The sequence below is a fragment of the Notothenia rossii genome (assembly GCF_949606895.1).
Source record: "Notothenia rossii genome assembly, chromosome: 8".
NCBI lineage: Eukaryota > Metazoa > Chordata > Actinopteri > Perciformes > Nototheniidae > Notothenia > Notothenia rossii.
In genome coordinates, this window is record NC_136906.1 from 58,519,257 (window position 1) to 58,531,532 (window position 12,276).

The following is a 12,276-nucleotide window of genomic DNA, read 5'->3' on the forward strand; positions in this document are numbered from 1 at the left end:
GGGGGAAATATATAGTTTTTTAAATGTAGGCCTAACTATTGTAAGTAGGCTAATTTCCATTCAAAACTTAACATCAGCTAGAACTACTTTTTTCTTTATTGAAATATAACAATACATATTCAAATATTCAGACATTATTTAGCAATTATGGCGCGCACACACAAACAACTTTTGATTTAAAAAAAAAAATACATAATATTAATATAAACGCTATTTAAAAGCTTATTTATCACTTTTCAATAATATGAGAATCCTAAAATATAAGCCTACAACTTTGTTCGTGTTATATTTATGATTGAAATTTAAAGATTTACATTTATTTATTTTAAGAATAGAAAAGAACACAATCCAATAAGTAATGTATATTCAGATATTATTCTACAAATAAATATAGTGTATAATTGTATACACAAACGTCTTTATAATTAATATATTAAAATACATATTTGCTTACAATTACATCAATACATTTCTTAATATATAGTCCTGCTATAAAACTATATAATTTTTTCGAAAAACATTAACATTAGGCTCATGTATTAGTATATGATTCTATTCTAAGATAACATTATCTTTAAATAAAATAAGATGACAAATAAACATAATGTGATGCCTTCACATCTATCTTTATTGCCTCTTTGGCTATTCCAATACATCTCTTTCAGCGCCATCTCTATGGACGTTACGCACCGGTGAAGTATGACGTATGACCCGCGGGGCTGAATGGCACTTCCGGGTTCAGCGGTGCGGAGGAGAGGCGTCGCGTTGAGGGCGCAGCATCCAGAGATACAAAGAGGACGGTGACAATGGCAGATATATCTCTGTATCTCACCAACGTCAATGTGTCGATAGGACAGAACATGGAGGTGCAGCAGGTCTGTGAATACAGTTATCCTTTAAAATAAGCAAATAGCATCATTACCGTTGTTTGTTTACTGAATGTGGCTGAGAGTGTGCTGGAGCTTGTTGTCATCTGTCAGTTGTGTCATGTCGCTCTGGTTGCTCATGATATTACACTAGAAATGGACAGGCTTGGGTAGTCATTGGATTAAATGTAACGGGATAACGTAATCAAGATATAAAAAAGGTAACCGTGCCCCTACAGTTAGGCTACATTAAAAATATGTGTGTAATCAGATTACTGGCGCATGTAGGCTATCATAAATGGGGATTACTAGCAGGAGTACAACTACCAATATACATGTTTTAAATATCAATTTATAAAAGCTAGGCGTACTGTCTGACATTTCTTTTTTTTAGGCTGTTCTTTATTTAATATATATTTGTATTATTATTTAAATATTATATATAGGCTATGGAGAAACAATTAATTATGTATAGGTTAGTTATTTATTTTCTTATGTTAGTTATTTAAATCTGTTATATACTTGCATTGCATTTGATATTGCATTGCATTTGATATTGACGAACCAAATGTTATTGGAAAGTAATCAGTAGGGATGCTCCGATCGATCGGCCGCCGATTGATATCGGCTTCACCGGTCTGGCAGTATTTTAAGGTGTCCAAGAAAGACAGTAAAATCCTGCAGCTCTGCCCGCTGTGACGGACCGGTTAGCGGAGCAAAACACACACTAAGAGTTAGACCTAACACACTTAGCTAGTTTATCTACCTCTGGAACAAGCTAAACTAGTTATTTTTATTATTATGTTTATTCTTCATTGTCTTGTCACTCATTACTGGATCAGCGAGCTGCATGAGATACTGACAGGCTGTCAGGAGAGAGAGAGAGGAGAAGAGAGCGCTTCCGCTCATTTCTCCCGTGTTATTACCCAAAGTTAATGTAAACTTGAATAATGTACTTCATTTGAATGTAATAATTATGTTGGTTGTTGTTCGTGGAAGCTCCAGTGAATGAGCCCCATTAACTGAGTTTTAAACATCACTTTAAATGGAAGACCCCCATAGCCCCCGCCCACTCGATCGGATCGGTATCGGCCGATACTGATTCCGGCGATCGGCCCCAAAATTGGCAATCGGAGCATCACTAGTTATCAGGTCACATAACTTTTTTATTGTGATACTTATATTAGGTTACTGATTACATTTGTAAAGTAAATTTCAACTCTGGAATTGTAAGTATTTATTTGGGTTAATTTAATGAAGTCATCCCAAGCCTTGTAACACTGTTTTTTCCCAATTTAGCCGCATTAACTAACTGATAGAGTAGTAGTGCCCTAACATCACCCACCGTCTTTATGTTTGCCCCCCATGTTCAGAGCCCTGTTGGGGGCTTTGAGAGTGTGGAGCTGGGGGAGCTGGATCGGAGAGAGGAGCAGCAGCGGAGGGAGAAAGCCCCCCGCAGGATTATCCACTTCTCCAGCGGGGAGACCATGGAGGAGTACAGCACCGACGAGGAGGAGGGGGAGGACAAGGAGCCGGAGCGGGAGGACCTGCTGTCCTCCTCGGTCGATGCGGTGAGGGTGAGGACCGCTGCAGGGGACGGGGAGTTCATGAGTGTGGGTGCAAAGGGCTCAATTAGGACAAGGGAAATGTGTGTGTGCAAGGAATTTGTGTTTACTGTAAATTATTATCAGAGCAAAAAGAGACCAATCTTGTCCTGTTTATGTTGCAGTCAAAGTTGACGTGGGGTCCATACGTGTGGTTTCACGTGTGGAGAGCTGCCAACTCAACCATCTCAGGTAGGTTTGCGTCATTATAGAGTATGGGTTTGTATCATGCATGTTTCTAAGTCAAGTTTTCCTGCATCTTAAAGCCGAGATCATATGAAATTAATGATAATTAATTGACAATTGATGATAATTACTGAGTTTACAATAGATTACATCGATTTATATAGCCCAATATCACACAAAAGCAAACATAGAAGACAGTTTAAAATGTAGTTAAAATTACAAGAAAATTATTTAAAAAACATGATAGAATGTGAAATAATAACAAAATGAGATAAAATACATAAAAGACTGTAAAAACAATGAAATAAAATACCATACAATGTAGGACTCAGGAGGACAAACATGGGGAAATCTAAAACCAGCTCTAGCTATAGGCTTTATTGAAAACGAAAGTCTTCAACAAGCTCTTAAAATGTTGGACACTGTCTGCCTCCATAATAAAAAGAGGACGTTGGTTCAAGAGCAAAGGAGCTTGATAACTGAAATCTCCTGGTCTGGTTTTCTGGACTCTGGGAATTACTATAAGACCTGCACTCTTGGAGCATAATGCCTTAGAGCAGTGGTCACCAACCTCTTTAAGCCCAAGATCACCGACCTCGGCCTAGGTGAAAGGCGAGATCTACCTATTGCAGAATTGAGTGACGAAGACGGCCCAGACAATGTTTCCAATTTGAGGCCTTTTATATAGGCTAATTGCATCTGAATTACTGTTACAATGAAGGCTCTATAATCAGCTCACGGCATATAGGCAGTGGTAAAGTGCTATTGGGGGGCGGACCTCACCTCCTCTAGGGGGGTCCTCACCACCTCGAGGGGGGTCTGGGGGGATGCTCCCCCGGGCAGATTTTTTTTTAAATATTGAAGTTGAAAGCATCAATCTGGTGCACTTTGAGAGCAACATGAAGAGATCTATGGATACCTCTCTCAGCACCCATATGAAACAGAACTGTAAACAGTTTTTCTTTTTCTTTATGGATATTTTACAAATCACTCCCCTTTTTACATTACATTACATTACTTTTAAACTGTATTCTTGTTTTACTGCCATATAGTAGGCTATTTCATACCTGTTTTTAATTTATTCTCTTTTTGTTTGTATAACTATAATGATCATATGAAGGTGTGCCGCGGAAATAATCTTTTGAATAATTTGTGACAAAACCGTTCTAAACACTCAGAGAGTCCTTTAGCTCACCTGAGCCCCTCAGTCTGACAGGAGAGGACTGTCCTCCAGCTTGTTGTGGAAACAGCTCCTTATGTCCGTTAGTGCAGCTAGCTATCCAGATGCTAACATTACGGTCCCCGCTAGCACCGGTCCCTCTCTCTCCCTCTCTCCCACTTTCCCTCTCTCTCTCCCTCTCTCCCTGTCTCGCTTGAATTGGAATAAAAAAGGTGCCAGTACTCTAAATCAGCAACAAATATTTGGCTCAAAGTATATCCTATAATGCTGGTGGGTTTGTCTCTTTACTGTATATTTTAGAAAGGCTCACTGTACTTAAACAAAATGACTCAGGGTGCATCTGAGATTAGAGGGGGTGCAGTTGTAAAGTGCTATTTTTATAAGTGGGGAGTGGACCTGACACCCTCTAGTCTAGGGGGGTCCGGGGGTATGCTCCCCCGGGAAGATTTTTTTTAAAATATTGAAGTTAGATGCATCAATCTGGTGCACTTTGAGAGCAAAATGAAGAGATATATGGATACCTCTCAACATCCATAATGAAACAACTGTAAACAGATTTACTTTTTCTTTATGGATATAAAAGAAAGTAAAGCTTGACTCCTACTGGCTGGTTAAATGACTCCTCGTCCCTGAGGCCACTACCAGTTGTTTGTGCCATTTTGCTGGATTTATTTGTCAATAGCGTTGCTGCACAAAGTGATGGCCCTCTAGTTTAAATCTACTACCCAAAAAAAAACATATGGAGATGGGTTACTATTTTAAAAAAATTGCAAATCTATTTGGGAACAGTGGGGCCGGGCCTCAAATCCTATAGGGGGGTCCGGGGGCATGCTCGCCAGGTAAGATTTTTTTTAAATGTTGGACTTAAATGCATCAATCTGGTGCATTTTGAGGGGGAAATAAAGAGACTACACCCATATGAAACAAAAATGTATACATTTAAATAATCATAAAATCATAAGTACATGGCCATAACCAATAACATACAATATCCAATATGAAAAAACATAGAAACTTGTTTATTTATTTGTTTTTGGTTCATTTATAGTTGTGAGTGTGTCTGGGCTCCTGAATCGGCCTCTCCTGTCTCCCTCCTCTCCCCCCTGCTCCTCTTTGAGGCAACAGCAAAGACTAGTTTTAGCTCTCAACAAGTTTATCTTACCTTTTTTCACCTAGTTAACATTTTGTTTGTATTATTCATGCATATTTTACTAATCACTACCCCCTCAAATGGAAATATGTGTTTACATAAATGGTGACCGAACCGTTTGAGACCCACTGAGATAACTTAAACTAAGTTAACTATCTAAAGACTCAGAGAGTAATTCACCTCACCAGAGCTGTAGTTATCAGCCTCTCAGTCTGACAGCAAAGGACTCTCCCTCCACCTTGTTGTTGAAACAGCTCCTTATATCCGTTAGTGCAGCTAGCTAGCACCAGATGCTAACAACAATACACGTAACCGGTGCGCGCGCTTTCTCGCTCGCTCGCGCCACACATACACCAACACACACCCTCCCGAGCTTGAATGACACACAGAGACCAATCGAGGGCATTAGTATGATCTGTATGAAAGTGGCAATGTCGGCAGGCCACATCATGTAGACAGCCAGTCACCCTCTGTGAGGCAGAGTCAGACCCACATTTGCGCTGCGTTGCGTTTACAATATATACGTATATTGCCGGCGGCTGAGTACCGGCATTTTAGTAAGAAGTGCCGGTACCACATGTGTAAAAATCAGAAGTGCCGGTACTGCGTACCGGTGAGTACCGGCCCAATTCAAGCACTGCTATCACACTAAATGCGCTATCGCCACACACACACAGAGCCGAGCTTGAATGACACAAGCACACGTGTATTTCCATGCAACTCTCTGATTGGTCTGGTGCAGGGGTAGCCAACACGGTGCCCGCGGGCACTTAGTCGCCCGCATGGGCAACTTGAGTCGCCCGCCGGGCATGTTCTAAAAATATCTCGCCAAGCAAATCCAAAATGTATAAAATACACAAAACAAAAAAGGAAATGTAATTAAAAGAACCTACCCTATGCATAAACGAAACTTCAATCATAGCGAACCCTATCTACTTACTACAACTCTATATCTATCTAACACCCCTCCTCCCCCCTCCCCCACAATGAATATCGACCAATCACGTTGTGGCTTGATTTGCGGGACCAGCGTTGCATTCGGGAAGAAAAGCAATGTGGCACCTCCCCGCTGATTTTCCTTCTGGCAGAATCTACACATCAGCCCCATTGAACAGCCTATCATGCCAGCCGATACCACACATGAGGGGCAGAGTTTTACTGTGTGTGTGTTGCAACTTGCATATATATTTAATGCACTTGACGCACACATACACATGGCGTAATTTCCTTAAAAAAAACAGTTTAAAAGGGGAGTGATTAGTCAAATATGCATAAATGAAAATATATAATGCTAACTAAGTAACATAAGATAAGAATAAACAAGTTGAAATGATTTGTTATTGGTTCTGATCATATCCTAAAGATGTTTGGATTATTGAAAAGTATACAACTCCCTTTCATATGAGTGTTGAGAGCTGTATCCATCAATTCATTTTGTGCTCCAGATTGATGCATTTCACTTCAACATTTAAAAAAAAATTCCCCTGGAGGATGTGAGGTCCCCCCCCAAAATAAAGCAGGTTAAAATAATTAAATTGCAAACATGTTATTTTAGTAAACACTGAAAACGGGTCCCACAGACCCAAACAGCACACAAAGGTTAAAGGTCAGCATATAATAATGTTAAAATGAGCTAAATATATATAGTGCAAAAAACAAAAAAAAGAGGAGTAAAAGTAGCCCCCGACTTGTTTTATTTTTTGAAAGTAGCCCTCGTCCTAAAAAAGGTTGGTGACCCCTGGTCTGGTGTCTTGCCTCTGTTGCATTCACTGAACACGGGAAATAACAGTCCTGCCGTTGTCTCTTGTGTTATGATGAGGTTCACGTAAAGCACGGTTAATGTATTATATTATTGAGGTGTCTCAAATATACGTCAATCAAGTGGCACCTGCTAACGGGGTGGTGGATGATAGGTTTACATCTAAAAACGTATTTTTCAAACATTATTATTTTTATTTTATTTTTCTTTCTTTTGTTACTTTTTTTTTTAACGGTCCGCGATCTACCCGCACCACACTCTTGATCGACCGGTCGATCGCGATCGACTTGTTGGCGACCACTGCCTTAGAGGGACAATTGGGGATTCAAATATATTTGAGGTATGATGGTGCCTTTCCATTTAGTGTGAAATAGAGATACAAGTAACAAGATCATATTTACTGTTTTGATTGGTCAACCACTTAGAGATGTCCCGCCCCTTAACCTATCTCGTACAATGTGTTGGAGCCCTAGCCAATAGAAGTGCAAGTGTTACATAGTGATGTCACTATGTTACAGAAGTAAACAAATGGAGACGTTTCAGGCAGGGGAGGGGGAGTGTGGGAGAGAAACTCACTCTGAAGGGAACTTTGGGATTTTAGCCTTTGCAGACCATTTACATGAATAACAACCTTTATAACACACTACAGGAAAGAGAAAGCCCAAAAGCCAGAGATTGAGAACCAGAATTTAAGTCATGAATAATTTCAAGGTTCAGGGTACTGCATCATTAGTTGAGGAAACTTATACCTTGTATTTGATCACCTGGAGATGAAAATATATCCTTTTTATTTCTTAGCCTGTGACTACCTGGGAGAGAGGATGGCCTCCCTCTTCGGGATTACATCGGCCAAATATCAGTACGCTATCGATGAGTACTACAGGATGAAGAAAGAGGTATGTTGAAGTCAGGTTCTGTAGTTCTGGATCCCAAATACTGTGATTTGCTGATTTCTTCTTTGTGGTGTGTCAGAGGGAGGAAGAGAAAGAGGAGACCCGCCTGTCAGAGGAGGCAGAACGATCCTTCGAACAGGAGCTCTCTCAGGAAGAAGAAGACGAGCCAATCACCATGAGCAATCAGCAGGAGGAAGCCCCGCCTCCTCTTGATGTGACCTATCAGATCGAGAATGAGAATCGGGCCCCTTCCAGCACCTTCACAGTCCCTGTTTTGGTAACGGCAACTTAACTGACCCTAGCGATGGACATTTGCGCTGTCATTTCTGTGTGTTTGTTAAAGGAGGAACACCGTCTTGTTTCACAGAGCACCGTTTGGTTTGTGTACGTCCACACGGCTCATGATGGGCGGTACTGCTGCATTGTGGGTGTTTGGCCAGGACAGCAGTGGTCCCTTTGCAACAGTGTAGTCATTGTTAAAGTAACTGCTGGATAATGGAGCACCATATTTGGACTTCAGTATGAGAAAAATCCACTATAAGTCAGAACATTTTACATTATGTGCCAATTTATCTGCCAATACATAGGTTTGTTTACATCGTCTAGTACGCCAGTTTCCATTACGGTAGCACTTTCTAAGACGGCCATGTCTGTAATGCATTTTAAACATACTCATAATGTGTTATAATGGGCTTAAAGCACTGTATCATTTTATTTACAAGGACTAAATAAGAATTTATAACGTTTGAACTAAAACCATAACCTATAATGAACAGAGTTCCCGTGAAAAATTGGTGTTAATTGGTATCAAAATGTCTTAAGAATGCTCAACACAGGAAGTAGAAGTTTATCAATTGTGTCGCATTTGAACATTTCAAAATAATAGGTAAATTATTGGTAATTCTCGAAATGTACTTAAGCTTAAGGATATCTTTATGACTTTTGCTGGACGTCTTCATACAGTATATCATATTATTGTCTGATATTCCAATACAGTTAAATCTTTAAATAATGCATTATAATGCTTTAAGTGGTCAGTGTTTGCTTTAACTAAAGTGAAAAGAAATCATAAAATCTATGCATGAACAACACACACATTATGATTTGTTTTTAACTTTACTTTAAGCAACAATAAGCACTTGAGTAACTTATAATGACATTAACAGTAAGTACAATACATTACTTAGATGGTATTGTATTAAAGCTATGGGAATCATATTGCACTGCAAAAAGATAGGTTAGAAAAATGGGTTCACATGCTTAAAACTATTATTATGCTGTTTTCGATTCAAATTATAACACATTATACTAAGTATTGAAAGTATGCCAGCAGCGGTTGCATTATCAGTTGCTACAGCAGCCCCCTGTAGGTGAACGTCTGCTGGTCAGTGAAGGTTACATGTTGCTCCCTGTGCCTCTGATCGACCGGACACTGTGCCTAAATCACCAACACAGCCAAGTCAGTGACCCATCTGGACAAAGCATATCTTTCACAATGATTTTTAAGTGTTTGAGGATTTAAAATAACCCATTGGTTGAAGTTTGCATGCACATCAACTGTTTTGTCCAGATGGAGTCAAACTGGTGCATTGTTGCTACACCTGGCTGCACCTCCCTCACATGTTCATTTGCTCTCTGTGTTTTTGTATTGATGCTTATTAAGCGTGTATTGCACTCGATGTCTGTGTGGAAGCACTGACTGATTTTAGCCTTGGTTATCAAATCATCTGTGGACTACGAGAAGGACCAACATTTTGTTTTTGAAAAAAACATGAAAACGGGTTTTATTTGTTGTGTGGCTCTTATTATCTGCCTTATCTACTAAGGACATAGTGGATGTGGTGTGTGAAGCCTTTGACAATGGCAGGGAGCATTGTTACACCAAGTCTTTATGAAGACTATAAAACCAGTTTTTAGTATGACTTTTGATATTTAAGTAATTATTTGACTGAACTGACGGAGCACTTAATTTAAGCATATTTTATATTGATTTATTTATTAACACTTTAATGAACTGTTAATAAAATCAAAGTTATTGTCTAACTATTTGTCCCTTTGTCAAATGAGGTTTCTCAACAGTCAGTCAGTATATTATCGACAGTAGATGGTAGTCGGCATGCCCTAAGTATTGACAGACAGACAGGAGTTACAGTATAGTATATAGTAGTATAGTATGTTGGAAAATGTGAAAAATTGTCATAGTGTGGTGGGTCGAAAAAACAACATAGTATGTGAACAAGAAACAGAAAAGAAACCATAGTAATTTATGTGGAATGAATTGGGAAAATGTTCATGGTACAGTATGTTGAAAATATCCAAAGAAATGACACTATAGTTTGTAAATGTCCTTTATTGCATGGTAGCATTGTTGAAGGGAAGGCCTGCGTAAAGGTAGCAGTCTGGACTCAAACTCACTTCTTCTGCAGTAGGGCCTGTACCTACTATGCATGGGACACCATTTCAAACCACTGAGCACACAGCCGACATGAATGTGTCAAAAACGTTTTTTAAAAACACATAGTGTGGTTTGAGAAAAGAAAAGTCAAAGTATATAGTATGTCCAAAAACGTATAGAAAAAAACACATAGTATAGTTTGACAAAATTCACAGAAAAAACACAGTATAGTATGTTGAAAATATCAGTAAGAAAAACAGAGTATAGTATGCCAAAATATACAAAAAGTAATTGTATAGTATGTCGAAAGAAAAACACAATACAATATAATATATGATAAAAGTCCTCTGATAATATGTATCAAAAAATGAAAAAAGTCACAGTACAGTATGACGGAGCCCTATAGTATTTTGTAGATATCGTGAAAAAAGTCACAGTATTGTATTTTCAATATGTTGTGAAAAAAATGTAAGTATAGTATGTCATGAAAAAGTCATAGAAAGTCTGAAATGTGAAAAAAGTCATAGTGTTGTACATTGAGAAAAAGTCCTAGACATCAGCGAGTGAGATGTTTTGACATCACTTCTGTCAATAACCTTTGCGACCTGCTGTAGACAGTGGGCTTGGTACAGGTGGCTCTCAGCCCAGTCTACAAAGGACCACATAAAATCCAAGTTGAACTCCTGATAATAGGTATCAAAGGGCTGAACAGGGCCCAAAAGGCGATTCTTAATTAGTTTCCTGAGTCAATATTGGCAGTCGTTGCTGGTCTGAAAGACTCATAGTCCTGCTGCAGAGTGAGTGAGGGAGGGACTGTGTGTCTGCTAACAAAGAGCCTGTGTGTGTCCTGTACGCAGACTGCTCTGAGTTCAGAGACCCTGTCCACGTGCTGCACAATGTGTCCATTCACAGGTCAGAGTGGGTTTCTGTGGACCAGAACGACCTCAGCAGCAGTCCAAACCCACCCCCCCCCCCAACCACCCTCACCGATACTGTACTGACTCACAACAGTCAAACAATCCTTGCTTTGGTGGCATCGTCATGAAATACTCCAACAGCTTTTCACTTGTTATAGCATTGAATAGGTTATTATCCCTCCACAATGTCTGCATTAATGTTAGTTATCATATGATATGTTTTGTAAATGAAGAAGAAAAATGACTGATTGATTTATGATTTTGAAAAAAATGTGCGAGGTGAAGTAATGCAGTATTTGTAAAAACCCTAACAGTTTTTAATTCAACCTGATTTTCCTGATTTTTTTCACTCAAATGTATGGCTTTATAAACTTCGAGAATATGCCAGTTTTTTTATGGTAGATTTTAGATTTTTGTTTTACTTGTAAATGTAGCACTTTAATCTTAGAGTTTTCTCGAAAGATTCAGTTATTTTCCTTGCAAATGAACCACTTGAATGTCAAAGAATGTGCTCATCTTTTCTCTTCAATGTAGGACTTTAATCGTTGAGGTTTTTCTTAGAATATTACAACTCTCCGATGACTTATTATATATAAATATTATATGTATATGCCCTGATAAGCAGTTGTAGATTTCAGTTGTGTCAGCCGAGAAACAACAGCGTGACTCCACATTTAGTTAATATGTAACATTAATCATTAATGACTGGAAAAAGTCTAGAAGCAATATTAGCTTTCCAATTAGCAGGTTCAGGAATTAGGAATCTCTGCTAATGAGTGCCCCAGTGTTCCTGCAAATATGTGTCCACATTTACACACTTCTAGGAGGACAGGAACAATTCTGCAGTCCCTCGAAAATCCAGTAGAGGGTAGCCCTGGATTTAACAGGCAAGACTCACTGGGGTCACTATGGGCCACTAACACCATTCAAGTTCAAGCTATGTATGTAAATAAACCCTTTTTGAGCAAGTTTGTTGTATGATTTCAGGAAAAGTTGGAATTATTTAGCTAAAAATACAATTGGCAAGGTAAAAGTAAGGCACATTGAGTTGAATATACCGACACAATGGGTAAAGAATAGTAAAAGTAACTTGGAAATAAAATAAAATGCCTTTTGACTTTTTTTCTGTTTAATTTTGGAATCTGACGCACCAACAGTGTGTGCAGAGAAGAAAGGAAACAGATGCTATCCATTTGAGCAGATTCTTTTCTTGGAGACATGAGACATGCAGCAGTCACTGGGCAATCAGTGATTAATAGGGAAAATCCAGAGTTGAGAATTCACAATGCCATTCCTTGTGACTGACTGTTTACTGGTGCAGCCGTG

At 39.0% G+C, this 12,276-nt stretch overlaps 1 protein-coding gene across 2 annotated transcripts; it reads left to right on the forward strand.

Moving 5' to 3' along the window:
* Positions 1-708: 708 nt before the first annotated feature.
* LOC307016889 (protein FAM177A1-like) lies at positions 709-11,918 on the forward strand. 2 transcript variants are annotated; one of them, XM_079646252.1, is made up of 5 exons: positions 709-875; positions 2,240-2,437; positions 2,596-2,662; positions 7,544-7,641; positions 7,718-11,918. In XM_079646252.1, the coding sequence occupies exons 1-5, from the start codon at positions 807-809 to the stop codon at positions 7,928-7,930; spliced, it is 645 nt and encodes a 214-aa protein (XP_079502378.1). In that variant the 5' UTR covers positions 709-806; the 3' UTR covers positions 7,931-11,918. The 2 variants fall into 2 exon arrangements, with proteins under 2 accessions (XP_079502378.1, XP_079502377.1); XM_079646251.1 differs by having other exon boundaries at positions 714-875; positions 2,240-2,443.
* The last annotated feature ends 358 nt before the right edge of the window (positions 11,919-12,276 follow it).

Coding starts and splice junctions, on each gene's coding strand:
- LOC307016889 (XM_079646251.1), top strand. CDS start 807: ATGGCAGATATATCTCTGTATCTCACCAACGTCAATGTGTCGATAGGA. Junction 876..2,239: donor AGAACATGGAGGTGCAGCAG/GTCTGTGAATAC, acceptor CCCCATGTTCAG/AGCCCTGTTGGGGGCTTTGA. Junction 7,642..7,717: donor ACTACAGGATGAAGAAAGAG/GTATGTTGAAGT, acceptor GTGGTGTGTCAG/AGGGAGGAAGAGAAAGAGGA.